At 38.9% G+C, this 20,046-nt stretch overlaps 1 protein-coding gene across 4 annotated transcripts in view; it reads right to left on the reverse strand.

Moving 5' to 3' along the window:
• Positions 1-3,091: 3,091 nt before the first annotated feature.
• Positions 3,092-20,046, reverse strand: part of ERBIN (erbb2 interacting protein) — a 96,547-nt gene continuing 79,592 nt past the window's right edge. For 2 of the 4 annotated variants that reach the window (XM_077936329.1, XM_028748834.2), the window contains 6 exons: positions 14,400-14,543; positions 12,105-12,236; positions 10,059-10,268; positions 9,170-9,262; positions 7,675-7,749; positions 3,092-6,250 (listed from right to left, as the gene is read on the reverse strand). In XM_077936329.1, coding sequence (XP_077792455.1) covers positions 6,146-6,250; positions 7,675-7,749; positions 9,170-9,262; positions 10,059-10,268; positions 12,105-12,236; positions 14,400-14,543 — 759 coding nt within the window. In that variant the 3' untranslated portion in view covers positions 3,092-6,145. The remainder of the gene's footprint in view (positions 6,251-7,674; positions 7,750-9,169; positions 9,263-10,058; positions 10,269-12,104; positions 12,237-14,399; positions 14,544-20,046) is intronic. The other 2 variants (XM_077936330.1, XM_028748835.2) reach the window with 2 other exon arrangements.

Genomic DNA, 20,046 nt, shown 5'->3' on the forward strand with positions numbered 1-20,046 from the left:
CAGTTGGTCTTTAAGGTGCTACTGGAAGGAATTTTTTTTGTTTTGACTATGGCAGACCAACACGGCTACCTATCTGTACCCAGAACCTTTGACAGCCACAGTAACCTATTACCACCAAGAGTTTGAGAACTGCATTGAATTGTTTGGCATATATAATTTACCTCGCATGAATGACAGCTGGAATAGCTCTGCCAGTACAGCATGATACTCTTTAATGTCAGGGTCGTGAGATCAAGCCCTACATTGGGCAAATATTCCTGCATTGCAGGGGATTGGAACAGATGACCCTTGTGATCCCTTCCGACTCCACAATTCTATGATTCTATGAATGCTACCATATGCATCTGGCATTGAATTCAGGGATAAGGACATAAGAGCCGCCCTGCCAAATCAGACCAAAGGCCTGTTCGAGTTAAGCATGCTCTTCACATAGTGGTTAACTAGGTTATTTATTTCAGTATGGAATAACTTCCTATGAAGCATTTCAAAGCAGTTTCATTGTACAAAAAGGCTTACGCAAAACAATCACAAATGTAAAAACATTTAAAGCAAATGCATACATTAAAACAATTAAAAGCAGTTACACACATAAAAACAAATTCAAATCCAATATGGATACCAACTGGGTTATTAGCGTTAAAAGGCTTGTTGAAAGGAGAAACTATTCAACAGGTACATAAAAGACAACTGAGATTTATGTCTGTCTGATATGTAATGGGGGAGGGGGAATTCCAAAGGGCAGAAGCCTACACAACAAAATGCTTGATTCCGACACTACACAAGAACAGGGCTCCTTGTTATATGCTATATTCAGGATGCCCTCTCCTGCAGAACTCAATGATTAGTTGGGCATATAAAGGTACACCCACAAGCAGAACATGAGTGCAATAGCAAGAAGTATTTCTCCCTGGCAGCAATTAATAATCAGAGGCATGCTTCCTCTGATGCTGGAGATAACATATAGCCATCATAACTTATAATCATGGATACTTATCCTCTGTATGTCTAACTCATTTTAAATCTATCTTTAGCAGCCATCAAACATTGTTTAAGCACATTCCATATTTAGCCATCCACTGTGTCCAGAAGTCTTTCTGAATTTTCAACATTCAGCTCCTTTCATTTATCACAAGGCCTATAACAACAACAAAAAATTATTTATATGCCCCCCCCCCCATCTGACTGGGTTGCCCCAGCCACTCTGGGCGGCTTCCAGCAAATTATAAAACCACCATAAAATGTCACACATTAAAAACCTCCCTATACTGGGCTGCTTTTAGATGTCTTATTTAAAAAGTCAGATAGTTGTCTATTTATTTGAGATCTGACTGGAGAGCATTCCACAGGGCAGGCACGACTGCCGAGAAGGCCCTCTGCCTCGTTCCCTGTAATCTCACTTCTTGCAATGAGGGAACTGCCAGAAGGCCCTTGGAGCTGAATCTCAGTGTCTGGGCTGAATGATGGAGGTGGAAACACTCCTTCAGGTCTAGTATTAGGAGGGTGAAAAACCATCTATCTATTTGCTTTCATCACACAATGTGTCATTAACCTCAGATGTTGCAACCTTTTCCCGAGAGGAAATTTACAAGAAAAACAAAATCCTTTGCATGAGTTGTTGAGCTCTTTGCAAGGGGCTGCTGCTGGGCTTGCTCTGTCCATCTGCTGCTGCTGCTGGCAGCAGAAAAGATGAGTGAGCAGCAGCTGCTGTTAACCAAGGGCTGAGAGGACGCTTGCGACTACAACAACTACAACAACAAAGTCTACATGGACCACACCACCAAAACCACTAGCTGGGTCAACCCACGGGATAGGTATGGAAGGATGGGTGGGAGGACAAGAATGAGCAAGTGAGCAAGGTGTCTGAGGTCTCCCTGGCCAGGAGGGGAGCAACTTAGAGGCAAAGTGCGCAGTTTCACATGGCTCCATCTTGCTTCTCCCCCAATTATGCTCAGCGCCAGACTTTGGGCTCTCACATTTCAGTGGCGCCCTATGCAATGCTAAAATTTGGCACCCATTCTACAGCACTGTTGTGAAGCCCCGTGCGGCACAGCACCCATTGTGGATGAACCAGGTGCACTACCCTTAAAACACCTCTGCTTGGTGGCGTGCAAAGACAGGGAGGTGTGTGTGTGAATTTGGGCCAGGGCTGAACTATTTTCAGTACCTGGTCTCCACTCCCAAAGATGAAAAGTTGTAGTAGAGTTTAAAAGGGATCCCTGAGCACGTGCAAAGTGCCTTTCCCTCTGCCCTTAAATAACTAGAGATTTTGCATGCACACAGAAGAGAGAGCATTAGCCCCTGTCCACTGGAATGGGGGTTGCCAATACAGATCCTTGCCAAGTCCATAAGGGACCCTAGATATACCTCTGGTGTCCAGTTAAGGCTGCAGTCTTATGCACACACTGAGAGTAGGCCTCATTGAATACAGTGGGACTTACTTCTGAGTAGCCATGTATAAGATTACACTGTGCCACTGTTGAATCTACTCTTCTCCCAAGAGTACTTACATACAGATTCATCTAGAGCAGGGTGTAGCCAATGTGGTACCTTCCAGATATTCTTGGGACTACAACTCCCAGGATGCCTGTGCACTTCAGGAGGGCACCATGCTGGCTGTTCCCCGAGAGGACTAGTGTTGTACCACCTGTAAAAAAGCTAATCATTTATCAGATAACTGCTCTACAAGAGCTAACTATTGGAGAGGCTGCACTCCACTCCTTAAGGTTAGGTCATCCGTTCTCCCAGAGGCTTCCTGCCAAAGTTCTCCCAAGGTTGCTATTGCAGGCATAATCACCCTCAATGCTTGACTAATTGCCTCTCACACGCCCACAGGATAGAAGAGAGAACACCAGCCAGATCTGTCCCATCCAACATGACCAATAGTCTAGGATCATCATCTGCCTCACCATTGGTTTGAGGCAGCACTCTCCTTCAAAGGGACTTAAAATCCAATACAAATAAGGAAAGGGTATTTAAAACAAAGAGAAAATCCCACGAATCTCTGCTTGATTATAGAATGTTATCAGTGGTAGATTCAAATAATTTAGAAAATTTCAGATTGATGTAGTGAAATCAGTAAATTACACAGCGATTTAAAGAGCATTAGTTTATTATCTATTCTCCATGTGTTACTTCAGAAACAATTTAATTATATACAAAATTTGGAATGCTGAATAAATGCTGATCAATAAAAACATTACATAGCTGCTAATAAGGGAATAGTTACTTTTTTAAAAAGTAGTACAGCAAATTAATGATAAAGGCTTGATTCTGTGTGTTGCTTATTGCTATGATTGTGTTCATAGGATGTGTTCAATTATATACACATTTTTGAAACTCCAGTCAAAAAAAGTAAAAAATGTATTTACACAATAAATATGTGGGGTTTCCCCCCATAATTTGTAATTTGAACTGATTCTTTAATGAACTGTCATGAAAAGAATATTGAGTTGACAAATACTTTATTCATTCGATGCCAAAGCAACCAAGTGTGCAGATATATCTTATCTGACAAGATGAGAAACATTAAAAATCCATGGCTTCTGAATAATGATCTTCTGTTTTGAATGAGCTTTCTTCCACAGCTTCATTTCACCATCATCCAACACAAATGGTATAATGCATCCAACATGTCTTTTTTTTTAAAGTATCATCAATGTTTGATTTCCAATATACTTTTTCTAGTTCCTTGCACCAAAAAGTAAAATAAAATAAAAAAACCCAACCCCTAGAAGGCCACAAAGTTTCTTTAAATTCTCTCAACAAACCATTATTCTTTTTGGCAACACTATTGTACAAAGCTATTCAACTAAATTAAATTCTAACAGCATGGTTTACACTGCTTGTTATTTCATACAAAATTGAATTTGAACACTTTATTTCAACCTGATGTTGTCAAAGATAAATGGTGTCCATGATCAATAAAGAATCAGTTCTGATTTGGGACTTTTTGCCCTTACCATGATTATAGTTTATGCCTCAAATCCTCAGATTAGGACTGATTTGTGGATATTCCCTTTTAAAAGGCTGAGGTTACTAAATATAATTAAAAGCAATGAATGTAAATTTTTGAATTCTCAATAAAAAGTAGAGAAATTTAAAAGACACTTTTAGAAGCATGGTAACACTGAAGCCTGCCATTATATAGCTATGTTTCTCATTTTCTTTAAAGATTAACAGCACACAGAAAATAAGTGAACTTTACCAAAATACAGCACATTTTTGCTAATATAAAAATCAATTCCTATGTAAATATTAATGAAAATCAACTAAAATTAATGTACAAAGAGTTGTTAAAGGGTTTCAATTAAAATTATCAAAAACTATACACAGTACAATATGCAGGTGATAACATCTTTGAGTGCAATATCATTGGAGTCTGTGTATTTAAAAAGTACTGCCTTTATCTGTTAAGTATACAGGTTCCTTTCTGTTCCAGCACATCTTTCCAAACACTATAGTAGGCTGGTGCTTTTGCTAATTTCGCTTTAAAACTACCAATTTCTACTTATTAAAAACTGCAGTAACTGGATATTGCTCCAATGACAGATTAATAATTCGCCTTTAAAAAAACAGTTATTGGTCTTCTATGGCACTTTTCTCTGGTCCATAATAACCATGTATTACTTATTACCCTTATAGGTTAGGCAATCTCATCTCTGTTATAGAAAGAAAAAAGAGGAAAATAAACATAATGTTTGCCATAAACAAAATTAAATATGTATAATCCAATATTTTATACAAGTAATAAGGAACAAAGGCAGCCTGTGGTAAATCACTATTACGTTAATATAGTTAGAAACCCTTTAATGACTCTCAAGTGTCTAGTTCACATTTAATGTCACCTGTAGGAACAGCCCTTTGAGAAAGATCATTACAAACTGGTGGGTCACAAGTCCCCATCCCTTTGCTCTACAACTTCCCAACAGCAATTCTCCCATCCCTCTGCAACAGTTTCACTGGCTTTGGTTACCTAGCTCCAAACGTATTGTTTCCTTTTAGTCTAACAAGGCAATTCAAGGCCAAACAAAATCTTTCCTAACCCTTTCCTGAACCATTTACTTCTGGGCAGCCCAGTCCCCACAGGCCTCACTGCCATGAACCCCATTAAAAAGAATGAAGCTTTTTTTCTGGCAGAGTAAGTTAGAGGTTTGGAACATGCACACATGTGATAGATATATAGGTGATGAGTTACAGGCAACACAGTTTAAAAAAACCCAAAACTGGCCATTTAGTTTTTTCTTTTTCTTTCTTTTTAAAAAATCTATAAATAAGTTGAAAATGGAGTATTTAATACAAGGCAGAAGAAAATCACCCTTTTGCACAAAACTGGGGATTTCCGTAACTGACAGGAGTGTCTGGGCACAACTCCACAGCACAGGTGAAAAAAGTTGTGTGATTAAAAACACTCAAAGTTAAATTAAAGAAAACAAATAAGACAGTCAGTTGATGTGATATGAGCCAATCCTGTAGAACTCCCAGAAGTGTATTTATAGTCTTTCTAAAAAGACTTCACATTTTATTGCATTTTTCTATGGTAGATATACATTCTCATGCTAACTCGTTTCCCTCTTTCTTTCTTGATTCCATACTTTCGCGGCCATTTTACCTGGCCTTTCAAAATTATCCCAGCCAGCCCCACTTTCCATCTACCCATTCATCTGTACAATATGCACATAGCAAAGCCAACATATCAAATCTTATCCACATCTACAGAAGTGGTTTCAACAAAGACATTAAAACCAGGTGAACAAAAAAATAAAGGCAACAAACAGCTACAGGACAGAAAGCCCTGCCATCTGTCCATTGGCTACAGTGGAGGCTCCTTGTACACAAAGTTTAGTTATGTGTATGCGTTATCCAAAAATAAACCTACCATCTGTACAAAATACACCACAGGTTTGTTTTTGGAGGAGTGATTTTTGATTGCTACAATGCTTTAAAACTCAACAAGGTTGACTACAATATGCATTTCCAAAACTGTTTTATCTATGTTCTTTACAGTGGTTTCCCCCCTATAACCACAAGATTATTTTATTACTGTACATAATTTTAAAAGTTTTTGTATATAAAAATAATCAAAATATTCAGTTTCCCACAAGTCCTTCAAAGCATCACACGGACGTTTCCCCTTCCTCCACAGTATTTAAGAAAGTTCTCGAACAATGATGAGTTCCACTGTGTTCTGAAAAGTCTTTAGTAAGGATACCGCTTGTCCATGATCAATATTGATGAAGCTATATCCATTAGCCTGGAAAGAAGATTTAAATCCTGTTAAGTATAGAGGAAAACCTTTTCAATAACAGTTTATTTTATCTGTTTAGTCACCTCTAAATTTGATGGTTGTTTTGAGAATGCGAAGTGACAGCATGCTTCAAAGCAGTTGCAAGAACCAAAGAGAAGGTTAAATTGATAGTGTGGTATGCTGATACTGCCTGGGTTGTCCTGATAGATGGTGTATACCAGGGATGTCCAACAGGTTGATCCCTGCGAGGTTTTGGTAGATCATGGGTTGATCGCTGGCTCCCTTTCCTTAGTGCTGTTGAAACTTACTCCTGCCCCGCCCTCCACTGTTGTCTGATCAGTGGAAGGGAAGACAGAGCTTTCTCTCTGTGTCTGTTTTCATTCAAAGCGATATTATTGTGAGTGACTTTTTCCCGTTGGCCCTAGCCTTTAACCCCCTCCCCCAATGTAACCTCCCTCCTAAAAAAGCATTTGCATAAAAATGGGGCTCTTCTCCTCCCTAACTCAATAGCTCAATAACTTTGACCTGAACCCACCCAAAATGGGGATAGATCAGATTTTAATTCTAAAAGTAGATCGCAGTCTCTTGGGAGTTGGCCACCCCTAGTGTAAACCATGAGAAAGACAGAAGAAATGCAACCCTGATAATTCTCTTGGACCTCTCAGAGGATGTTATTACCCACTGGCCATGGTATCCTGGAGAGGCTCTTTGCACTGGTAGTTTAAGTTATGATGATAAGGTGGTTCCACTCCTACCTGGAGAGCCAATTCTAGGCGATAGTTCTGGAGAACTACTTCAGGGTTTTGTCATGCCCCCTCCTTTCTAACATGTATATGGAATTGCTATGTAAGATGCCACCAGTATGCTGACAACACCCCTCTCCCCACCCCCTCTCTTTTATTAAATTAAGGTGAAGCAAAGTTCTGTGGTTTACAGACAGTGCTTTTTTCTGGGGGTATGCAGGGGAATGCATACCCCTAAACATTTTGTGAATCTAAGTTTGGCCTCATTGAGGGGAAGTATTTCAATATGAGTAGGAAAATGAGAGTACCCCTAAACATTTTTTAAAGGGAAAAAAAGCACTGTTTATAGGTATTAAACTTGTTCTGGATGGACTTGTCTTGCTCCTAAATTATCAAGTGTGTAGCCTGGACGTAAGTCCTGGATCAAGCTATGTCACTGCAGGCCCAAGTAGCCTCACTGGTGGTCTCTCATGGACAGAGGTAGCCTAGCCTCTGTTATCCATGCTCTGGTAGCATCTAGAATTGTCTACAATAATTAGATGTTTGTGTAGTTGCTTTTGAAGAATACTCAGAAACTTGCGATCAGAAGTGACGGAGCGGCTAAGGGATGGGGAAAAGAGACAATATTTTGAAGGCTGCTATAGTGATCAACATTAATAATTGGTAAATTGCTTTAAGCTACATTACCTGAATAATTTTATCGCCTGGCTGCAACAGTTTAGATGCTGGTCCTTCAGGCTGTACCCTGGTTACAAATATACCCTTCAAGTGAACAGGAAACAAATGTTAAATACATACATGCTGGTTTATAGGAACACAACCCTCTATATCTGCAGTAGGGATTTTGACTTTTATATTTGAATGACAGATTCTCTGCATCATCCTAGAAGTTGTATCAAAAACTGTGCAAGGCAAAGTCCAAAGTCCCACTGTGCATGTGCACAGTGGTTCAAAATACTGGGCTGGCCTTGTAGTCACTATTTCAAATAATTTCCCCTTGTTTTTGTCTTATCCAATGCTGCACTAGGAATGCAAGATATTTGTCCCATGGGCTAGAAAAACAACACATAAGTCAGTGCTTTTTTCTGGGGAAACACAGGGGTACCCCTAAACATTTTTTTAGAAAAAAAAGCACTGACATAAGTGAAGTTAGCCACAACAAAACAGCTTTCTATTAACACCTAATTTGGCTTAGCTGCCTTCAGGTTAGAGGCTTTGGAGGAAACGTTCTCCTTGTTTTCTTAGGCTTTCTTCCTATCTTACCAGCATTCAATTGACCCCAGAACCCCACTATTCCTCCATTTGTAAAATGAACTGCATCCAGCAGGGCAGTCGGTGATATGAAACTCAGTCATAATCAGAGCAGATCCACTGAAATTGACATACTTGTCAACTGATTTTAATTAGTCTACTCAGAGTATAACTAATGCTGAATGTTACCTGTTTATTTTACCATACGTAAGTATGGTAAATCATACTTTTGAAAGTAAGGTTTTAAAAGAGAAGGCTGGCAAGCCTTTCAATCTCATCACTCAAAAGAATTCTCTGGATAAGGCTTACAGCTAAAACCTCGTGTTGTAGGGAATGTATTACATATTGGCCTATGATATGAAGTTTGCTTTATTAAATTAGCCAGACTACCACGAAACTAAAATTAATCAACTTTATGGTAGTTCTATAATTTCCTCTGACAACAGGAATTGTGTTTTCCAAATACCTACTTTCCTCAAGTTTAACCCTATCTAGCCTTTTTTCTTTTTCTTAAGTAGTAATTATTACATATTACATCTTAACAATTCTTTGCACACAGAGCTAAACTCAATATTGGGCTTATGAGGTCCTTCCACCTCCACCATCTCTCTCTTCCTATTGTGTAGCCAGTTAGATAACTGCACAAGAGAAAGAGTGAAAAATTATGTATATTAATGCTGGGGTGGGCGAAGTCCGTGTATGTGTGTGTATGCACACACAAATGCAACTGTTTACAACTATTTGTTTATTTAAGGTTAATATAGTCCATCCTTCTTCCCAAAAGGAAGCATGGGAAGTCTGAAAGAAAAAAACACATTAATCATAAAAACCTTTAAAACATCCAAGAGTTCCTTCTCAATAAAGACAGCAACAGTTAATACCTCCCAAACAATAACCATACCCCAAGAGACTGGATCTATTTAATACTCACATCATCATCAGGCCTGAAGGGGTTTCCTCTGCCACCGGTTCCTCCTGATATACTAAATCCAAGCTCTGGATCCTTTTCAATTCTCACTCTTATCTAAGAAAATCAGAAAATTGATTTGTTCTGCATGTTCAAGTTCATGGAAAAACTGCAGCCATTACATAATCCATTTTTAATATCACATAATACTATGCTTTACTTCTATATTTTCAAGTTCACCAATGCTTTAAAATCTTTTGTTGTATTTCTATTAAGTTTTATATTCTTTGTATTTATTTTATAAGTTGTATGGGTTACTCAAAGTGAAATACTTACAAAATAAACAAACAAATATTTCTCTAAGCATATTGGGCATATTCCTGAAAAAATTATATGGGAGCATGAACAACAGTGGTAATAAGTGGGCCTTTCTAGCACTGGCCCCAATGTGGTGGAACGCTCTGTCACAAGAGACCAGGGCCCTGCGGGACTTGACATTTTTCCACAGGGCCTGCAAGACAGAGCTGTTCCGCCTGGCCTTTGGTTTGGACTTGGTCTGACCCTTATGTTTCCCTCCCCTCCCTTATGGTCTTGATTTATCAGCTATTTTAAAATGAGGCTGCATTTTAAACTGCATTTTAACCTGTATTTTAAATTGGGTTTTTTTCTGACACCCCACCCCACCCCGTTTTCCCCCCTATTATGTTTTTACTGTGTTTTTATTGGGGTTAGCGACCCTGAGCCTGGCTCTGTCCGGGGAGGGCAAGGTATAAATAAGAATTATTATTATTATTATAAAGGTGACAGGTCATCAGTAAAGGACATTTGCAAGGTCTCAACCAAGTAAATGTTTCCAGTGCTTTCCAACAACAATCTGAGAATTTATTCATTAAGTTGTAACTTTTGCCCTTACCTCTTGCTTTGACATCTCGTGGCTTTGCCTTGATGGACCCTGGGACTGACTATAGGGTGGCTGATGGGCAACTTTAAGCATTAGATAATCAATTAATTGCTCTCTAGAAGGATGTCTTGCCACAGTTGTTTGGGCAGCAGGATGATGGATTTGGCTATAGTTTGCCTGAGGTCTTGGAGGCTGGCACATCTGCCCATTCGTCAAAGGTATCTGAATAAATGAATAATTCTTAAGCAACATTTTACATCCGCAAGAATATGTATATATATTATCTTGATGCTCAGCTGATAATGATTTTGCAACACTTACAAGAGATTTTGTTGTTAAACATGTCTATTGTATTCTGCTTTTTAAAAAATCTAATAGCATTATACACAAAACAAATGGGAATGAAATGCATTTTTTTTTTCAACTTTTGTTTAGTACAAACTAGACCACTGGGTAATGGGCTAAACTAATCAATTAGGGAATATATAATTTTATTGGTGGAAGTACTCATAGATTTTTGAATTGCTCTTGAAGTTTTAATATATTGCTTATGGTTCTCAAAGGATGTGGCAGGGGAAGATAGCAAATGTGATGGTAAGATCCAAGGACAATCAAAGAAACATTTAAACATTTCAGTGTACTATAGTATAGTATATAAATTTCGGTGTACTATAGTATAGTATAAAAAAATCTTTTTTATTTGCAGAATATGAATAGATATCTTTTCAAAATCAGAGCAAGAGCATCAAGTGATACTGAGGACAACATAGTTGTGATCCAGAACTACTGTTTGAACAGAGAGCTGGAGAAGACTCATTTATAATTATATTTTGTGAATGATTCATGTTCTTATGTAGCTGCATTGTTTTATACTTTCTGGATGTTCCGTGATCATATTAAAAGTAGTTGTGTTATAAATTAAGCATTGCCAGAAGTTGTTTATTTTTGTTTTCAAATGTATTTTTATCAAAAAATTCACTGTGGCACAAGAAAAAAAAATATTCTGAAAGTGTGGTGCAGAGAAAAAGGTTTGAGAACCACTGGCTTAGATGAATGCATGAATAATGCATTTATTTCCCCCCTCTAATTTGTGGCAGTTAAGCTTGGATAACCAAATGTGTGTTGTAGTTGAGCCTTTCATGATACAACAAGGCACTGGAGTTGCAATTCTATACACAGCTATCCAGGAGTAAGTCTCACTGAGTCCAATGTGACTTGTTTCTGAGTAGACGTGCAAAGAACAGCTGACATTTTCTGTGTTATAACCTGTCTTGAGTATACACAATTAGGTAAGTAAATAGTTGCTGATTTTTCCCCCTTCACTATGCATTTCTTGCCCATAACAATGGCCTTGTTCAGCTGCAATTAACAAGGTCTGGGCTTGTGAGCTCCCAACTCCCCTGTTCTCCTGCAATGCAGCCACAACAGGAGACTGGAAATCAGTAAGACAAGAATGGATCAGCATTTGAATCCAGCTTCAAGCAAGGCAGAAAATGAACTGAGTCTCCAAGGAAGGCAAGCAGCTCACATCTAGTAAAAGGGTAGCATTTTCTGCCTCCTTCAAGCAAATAGAAGATGGAAACCCACGTGGCCGTGTCCACGTGCCACCCGAGAAGGGAAGTTTCTGCTTCCATTTTAAGTGAACTGCACTTTAAGTGAACTGCACAGTTAAATAAATAATTAAACTGCACTGCAATTTATTCAATTATTTCATAAAATTTATACACCACTTCTGTAAAAAAACCAAACAAACCTCAAAGAGGTTAACTCATTATGCTCAAGCCTGGACAAACTATGGTCTGCCTTAACTATAATTTAGGGAAACATGCCAGCTTCAAACAGTGATTAATTTCCCTAAACCATAGTTGACATTTATCACAGTTCTGCTTTTTGACATAATTAACCATTCATTAACTAGAAATGAAAGCTTTTGATCTTCTTGTTAACACAACAGGGAGGTGGGAGCACAGAATCCATCATTTAGCATTGTACCTGAACCAGATATTTGTGTCAGAACAATACTTTTATAGATTGTGAATGATCCCTGTAGCTTATTACCTGCACAGGAACTTTCTTCATGTTGTCTGAAGCAACATCTTTGAGGCTAAGTGTGGCAGATGAATAGTTCTGCTGTCCAGCAATGAATACATCTTCTTGACATTGCTCTACTGAGGTTGATGTTTGGGGATGCTTTAAATGATAAAAGCATACAAACATTACTGCTATATTGTAAACACGTTATACAAGAATTGCCAATTTTGTTCATATGACTGTTAAGCATATTACTTTGGTGCATTCAAGAATTTAATCATATTAATCAGCCTTGGGAGGACCATAAATGTTAACTCCAGCTTTTGAAACAACACTGGAACTTACTCTGAACAGCATAATAAAACTATTCATTAAACAGCTGCTATTTAAGGATTTGCAAACATAACACAAAAGTCTTTTGTTAACTTTGTTCTGCTAGATTTACCCGATGCCCATCCACTTTTTGGAACATGAACCTCACCATTGCCGCTTCCTACACCTTGTCTTGCTGAACTATGTTAACAATTTAGTTTGCATGAATTCCTCTAAATATAATTTCTATTGCTTATTTTCCCTCGGGAATTGAAAGGTAGGTGGGACTAGGACAGCCGTTCTCTTTTTATGACAGAAGTATGGGGTTCCAAAACAGCTCAGTGGAACTACTGTGAGCTGTGTATCAAACATATCTTCATCATCATCATCTTATTATTATTATTATTATTATTAATTAGTATTAATAGAGCACATTCAATGTGCAGAGCTCTTCACAGACTGACCACTAAAAAGATACATTCTTGTTCCAAGGATCTTAAAATGTAAATCAGTGAGAAACAACAGAAGGAAGAAAGATTAGTAACGCAAAGGCAACAGGAAAAGAATATGGATCTGTTCAGTTACATGCTAAATTACAATAAGGAATGAGGAATCAAGATTTAGCCAAAGGTTACATGGAGGAAGACCCCGGGAGGCAGGCGGGACAGCAAGGAGAAAGTGCAGAGTGATGCATCAGGAAGAATTCAGTTGGCTGAGGATGTTGGAGCTGGAGACAGCATGTACTGCAATATGATAATGAAAAAATAAGGGAAAGGAAGGTCAGGCTAGGCTATGTTGGATACAGGAGCAGACAGGAAGCCAGTACAGGGATCTAAAGAGGGAAATGATATGATATTAAATATGATAAGTGAATTATTTTTGAGTGCCAAGGGGTGGCAAAAGAAGGCCAGAAAGGAGAAGGCTGCAGGACACAAGGTGAAAGACGGCCTGAGTATGAACTGGAATTTTTGCCAAGAGGGCAAACAGGAATGGTCTTATTTTTGCAAAGTTATACAATGTGATTTGGAAACAGATTGAATATTGAGAAGAAATAATCAAAGATAATGTTCGGGCCTCATGTCCTATAAATAAAATTGATGATGATGTTGAGTGAGAATCCAAAGAGACTTGTGGAGTTGTGTAAGTTCCTTGGACATATTAAGTTAACTTTTAATCAAGAAAAACGAGGGGGACTATAGATGGCTCATAACTGAAATGAGTAATTATATATAACTACAGAATATTACTAAATTAAACTTCCCCTATTATCTATGAGGAGAAGTTGGTGAATCCTCGTGAACCCCAATATAGAATTGTGATTCTGGCTGCTGCCTATGTCTTTGTAACACAAAACTGCAGTACTGTTTACATAGTTTCATCAGCGTACAGAGCACTTTTTATAGGGGGCTCTGATTACATTACACAAGTTAAAATAAAAGGGAAAACATAACAGGGGAGGTAGTGAATAGAAAAGCTAAAGCATCAGTGTGAGCCAATAGAAATACATAAAAATCACCACTCCAATTTATTTATACTGTATTATCATAGAATTCCACAGGCTGAAAGCAGTAACCATCAGGTTACGCTGACACCAGATATGCTTGTAAGATAATAAACAAGCTCAGAACTAAACATCTCAAGGAAGGAAGCTGTTTTTCCATTCTTGAGAAGCAGAATCCCTAAGGTCACCTGCCAATCGAGGGATAAATCTCTTCAGTATCTTTATATGGCTATCAGTTGGCTTGTAGGCAGAACATGCCAAATTATTATTTAAAAAATTAAGTCTCATTTCAGAACTGCTCTTCTCTGATGCTTTAGCAGAAAGCATTTTTAAAAAACATTGAAAGAAAATTCTTCAATAATTGCCATTATTGAATCATCATATTACAGTAATGGGTGGAATCAGCCACAATCTAGAATTACACAATTACAAAAGTGCAGTTTTAAAGGCACTATCACATGCCTCTTCCAATTTCTTACTAACAATAGCCTGTTTATGTATGTACTCACACGAACAATGTGAACACCAGAACTTCTTCCGTCTGCAACACTCAAGGCAACATTGCCTTGGCTGCCATGCAGATCCCTAGAGCTGCCATAGTGAAAGCTGCTAACTGGAGCATAATTGGAATTAAAGGACCTAGACAGCATGCTCTGAATAAAGAGGGGACAGATAACAGAGATTAGTGCAGCATGCATAAACCACGGGACACGTTATACACCAAGTCAGTATGGACACACATACTGCATAACCATGCAAAAAAGAAATATCATGCACACAAAGGGTAACACCCATTGTGACTAGAAAAAACCTCCGTGACATGCCGTGTGATCTTACTTGTTGTAACGTAACAAGCAGTCTGACATAACAGACACACACATTACGTAAAAACAAGCCCATTCAAAATGTGCACGACGCTAAGAAAAACAGATGTGTAGCTGTAACGTTTTAAACATCCTCAACGTAATCTATGGGCAGCTAAGTTTACGGAAAGGGAAAGTGGATGACTGAAGTACACTTTTCTGGAAGCTCATTCTGAGCAGAAACACCGTTGCCTCAACATATTTCTGCATTGCAGAAAACTCCCCACTTATATGCATTTTATTTGTGCGTGCGCACACACACACACACAGGGTCAGGTATCTGGAAATGGGGAGCACCTGGGCAACCAAGCCCAGCCATCCCTCTGGTTCTTCTCCGCTCATCAGCTGCGCCCATCCATGGAGCCATGTGAGCCGGAGGGACAGTGCAGGCTACCCAGCAGAGGTGCAGGGAAGCTTCACCCCTGCCCAGCAGCTGAGCTGATACTTGTGGACACCCCCCCCCCATTTTACATTATTTTGCATATGCAGATGGTGGTTCAGAATGTGACCCCCCAGGTAAATGGGGAGTCACTGGTTTTTTAGGGGGACAGTTTTTCCAACACTCTTTTCTGGTCTTTCAAAACCAGCACAAAATTAGAATTACTGAAATTTAACATGACTTAAATTGAATTTAGAAGACTAATAAGTTTTATCTTCAAAGTTTAGAATTTTGAAATCATTTTCATTTACTTAAGATGCGACGGCACTTTCCAATGCCGATACTGATTATGACAACATTGGTTTAAATCATCATCATATATATATATATATTCAATAAAGGACACAGGAACAACAAATGCAGCAAATCCGGTAGTTTTGCAAAGTTAGCTGACTTGACAAATGAATCAGGAAGGTTCAAACACAAACACTCACAGTTCCTAAATGTTTGCAATATTACTAGATGTTATGAGGAAACCAATAATGATAAACACAGGCTAAAATCCTGAGCACTGTAATAATAATAATTTTATTATTTATATGTCCCATTCCAATAGCTCCTCAGCAGAGAGAAGTGATATTTAAAATATTTTTATTCTGCTTTTCCTCAAAAGGAGTTCAAGGTAGCTAACAATTAAAACAATAAAATAAGAAAAAGACCATAAAAACTACAAAAATTAAAAGCAACAAACGTTAAGCACATTAATCAAAGGTTGCTCAATAAAACAATTTAAACTTTATCCAACAGCATGCCATTAACATGCAGTGAAAAGTTATTAGAAAGATAACTAGGCAGGCTTTCCTCAAAGAGGAAGTCCAAAGCCTGAGCCTAGCTACTGAAAAGGTCCTTTTATTGATCCTCAACTAGATGTGTTTTAGGAGTCACTGAAGCTTCTATTGAAGATCTTTTACAGCTTCATTAACTTTGAACCGTGAAATCAGGAATCTCCTCTAAACCGCACCCCGTAAACTTATACTCAAACCAGGATCACCCCCCCCCAAAAAAAAAACAAACACTGTCCGATTCAATCCAAACTGGTGCCAAAATTTTGCAACTGTTTTCAATGAAAACCACAAGTTTGGAAGGGCCCCTCAAAGTGGGTTACTGTCTTAAGTGTGGGCCCATACTAGAGTTACTCTTCTTCACCTTTTCTTTTTCAATGCATGTATGAGACTGGTGCACCCAAAGAGCCCACCAGGATTGCCTTCTGAGTAGTCGAACATAGGATTTCAAGATAACTTATGATGACATATATCTGTCTCTTTGGGAAGCAGAACTTGCAAGTTAATAGTTTCAAATACGGAGGTGTTTTTTTAAGTACTTTTTATTGATACCCGTTCCAATGTAACTGTCTATTGCCAGCTTCTTTAGGAGCTCCCAAGAAAGTAGGCAGAGCAAGGGTTAAAGACTACGCATTGTGAAGACCACAGGTCTCTCAGCAATTTGTATGGATACTCTTGTGTGTATTAAACATGTTCTGATGCAGAATCTACATTTTATGTTGCCTTACAGTTCTGCTACTGGAATTGTAAAAAAACCAGAAATGTTTTATTTTTTATAAAAAAATCTCAAGAAAAAGAATACGACAGTAACCAACTTTTGAGGGTACTGCAAAATGTGGGTGTTTCATTACAAAAAAGCTGCAAAACAATTGAAAAACTTTGTAGTTTGTAGCTGATCTTAATTACCATGCAGGCTTGTACAAAAGAAGGCTACTTCCCAATCCACTGTGGCCTCTTGCTATGTGATGATCTGAGACTTCTGACATTCCAGAGCATAGCAGAAAGGAGACGAACAGTGACTCCCTTATAGCTGAGACCATGTTAGATGGGGTCTAAACCCAGCATTAATCCTTAGCTGTTTTTGGACTACAATTCCCATCATCCCTGACCACTGGTCCTGCTAGCGAGCGATGATGTGAGTTGTAGTCCAAAAGCAGTTGGAGACCCAAGTTTGGGAAACCCTGACCCAGTCAGTTCATGAAGCAGAAAGAGGTGAGATGATAGAGTTCTGAAGTTTTAGGATGAATAGTATCATTTCAGATACATTTTAGAATTTTTTAAAACAAACAAACATGTTCTGCTATCAGAAAATAAGCCCAACAGGAAGAGAGCTCTCCCTGGTGTTTTTTGTTTTTCAGGAAGCTTGGTACATAAAAGGCATCCCCTACTTGAACACGGGTGGCGCTGTGGGTTAAATCACGGCAGTTCAAATCCCCGCGATGGGGTGAGCTCCCGTTACTCGGTCCCTGCTCCTGCCAACCTAGCAGTTCGAAAGCACAGTAAAAGTGCAAGTAGATAAATAGGTACCGCTCCGGCAGGAAGGTAAACAGCATTTTCGTGCGCTGCTCTGGTTCGCCAGAAGCGGCTTAGTCATGCTGGCCACATGACCCAAAAGCTGTACCCCGGCTCCCTCGGCCAGTAAAGCGAGATGAGCGCCTCAACCCCAGAGTCGGTCATGACTGGACCTAACGGTCAGGGGTCCCTTTACCCTTTACTTGCACACTAAATTGATACATTCCTTCATTCTACCCTCACATTCTGTCACATGTGTAAATGAGATCTTCCACTGTACAAAATACTTATCATGCTTAATAGGGTGGAACCATACCTGCACATTTTAAATTATATTGTTTTAAAGAGAAGAATTACAAGACTTCACCCTTTTAAAAAGAATGCTGAAATTCAGGAATGGAATATTCCTGAGGGTGTCAGGGCACCAGAACAAACACACACACACACACACACACATTGCTATTTTGCCTGCTTAGGTTTAAAATGTATTCAAACTTTTGTATAGGAAACTAATCTGCAAGCTGAATTTGAGTACTTTGGCCTGAATTCTTTTAATGGCTTTTTCTACTGGTTTCACATGTAGAATTTATTATCCCTGATGTGACCTTTACTGAATTCCTTCTCAACGGGGGCTCAATTAAAATAACTGCTGATGAAATCCAATGAATACACTAGAAAGGTGAAAAACTGGTTGAACTAAAAGTAAGAGTCCCATAGTGCTTTTATACATAAAGTATTCTTTTTAGGTAAGTTAAGGCTCATTACTTCCCACATGTCTGAGAGCTTTCCTCATTGTTCCGCAGCTGTGCCTTGCGAAAATCTGATCTTACCCACTGAACTGAAGCTTGGTTAAGAAAATCTGTCTTTGAATTTTCAGAGCATCTGATAAGATCCAATTCAGTGGGTAAGATCAGATTTTGGCAAGAATAATGAGAAAAGCTCTCGGACCTGGGGGAATTAATACACAATACAATCAAAATATAGATCAAGCAAAAGTGTGGATCAACCCTAAATTTAAAGAGTACCATTACAAATGAGAACATGGGTGTTGCCTAAACAAACACTAAAGCTAAGCAATGCATATTATTTTAGGAATGAGACCAATTTCAGAATTCTAGGACTAATGGCTGGTTGATGTACATTTTGTGCTTTAAATCATGCTATCTAAGAAAGCACATATTATTTGCAGTATGATTGCCACTTACATTTTCAGAGTGTTTGTCATGTTTCCCTAAAATCAAACTGAACCATGTAGGTTCAGTGGCTAACAGTATGGCATGTACCCAAACAGTGTAACTTTTCAGAGGTGACTACATCAGAATAATTAAATGAAACTGCAGGTGGGATCTACATCGTTCATAAAAATGCCAAACCATGCTGAAGTGCTATGGAAAAGAGCCTGAGTGAACCTGGGCTTGGGCTCTCCAAATTCCCTTCTCTTCCACCCGTGCAGTGGTGAAATTAGTTAAAAGCAAATGCTTCCAATCAGTTTGTTTTTATTTCCAAGCCAGGACTAACTGTGGCCAGCTTTAAACTGTGGTTTACAATCTTGGCCTGTTCAGATAAACCATAGTTAAAACCAGTCACAGTTAGTCCTGGTTAGGACAGTTAGTTGAATACGGAAGTAAATGCTTCTGTTTTCCCCCTTACAGCCACACTGAAAGGAGCCAGGGGAGCGCCCACGAACCCAGGCCTCATTTCCACAACACTAAAGTTTTATATCTACAGCAGCCTATGATGAAGTACTTTGGAATTCTCTTTCAGGAATCAGCCATTATATTCATACTCTACCCTGCAACTATTTAGTATAGCCCACACAAACTTGCTTTTCCAAGATTCAGAGACTTTTCATTCTGATCACCCAAATTCAAAAACAAGCATTTAAAGCTATCTGGAACATATGATCAGTATGAATCCAAGTCCTAAGTTTTACACCAGTCTTTTATTTAAGCATTCATCTGACAGCCACAAGCAACAATGCTTTGCACACAGGCAAGTCAACTGGTTGGCAGACAGTGGTGCTAACTTGAATAAAATATTGGGGGGGGGGGCAAGGTAAGCCCCACCCCACATGACACAGTGCACCCACACCATTTGAATACAATGCCCATAAACTTGGGGGGGGGAGCAGCCTCCTCAAATATTTTATGGGGTGGCAAAGCCCCCTCAGCCCCTAAGAGTTGGCTCCTATGTTGGCAGACAAGGTGCTGAGTGCTCCATCCCTTCTCTGTGCCCAGCATAGCAGCCAAACAGGCTGCCAGAAGATAGAAGTCACTTCCTTCATACTCTACATAGAACTACAATAGGCTACTGTAGAAGGGAAAGAGGACCCTGTCCCTCCTCTGCCAGCTCCCACCAAGCTAGGGTTTTTTTTGTGCTTGTGTGCAGACTAGTAACTTTGTAGATTTACAATGCTGTCTTGATGAATCAGTCCAACTTTCTGTCTTCAACAGTAGCCACCAGATGGCCCCAAGAAGCTTAAAATATATGGGAGGATGGATTTAAGCCACCACCAACATCTGAACGGAGGAGCTATATTTAACTGAACATGAAATGCAAT

The sequence above is a fragment of the Podarcis muralis genome, chromosome 11, assembly GCF_964188315.1.
Source record: "Podarcis muralis chromosome 11, rPodMur119.hap1.1, whole genome shotgun sequence".
In the NCBI taxonomy this organism is placed as follows: domain Eukaryota; kingdom Metazoa; phylum Chordata; class Lepidosauria; order Squamata; family Lacertidae; genus Podarcis; species Podarcis muralis.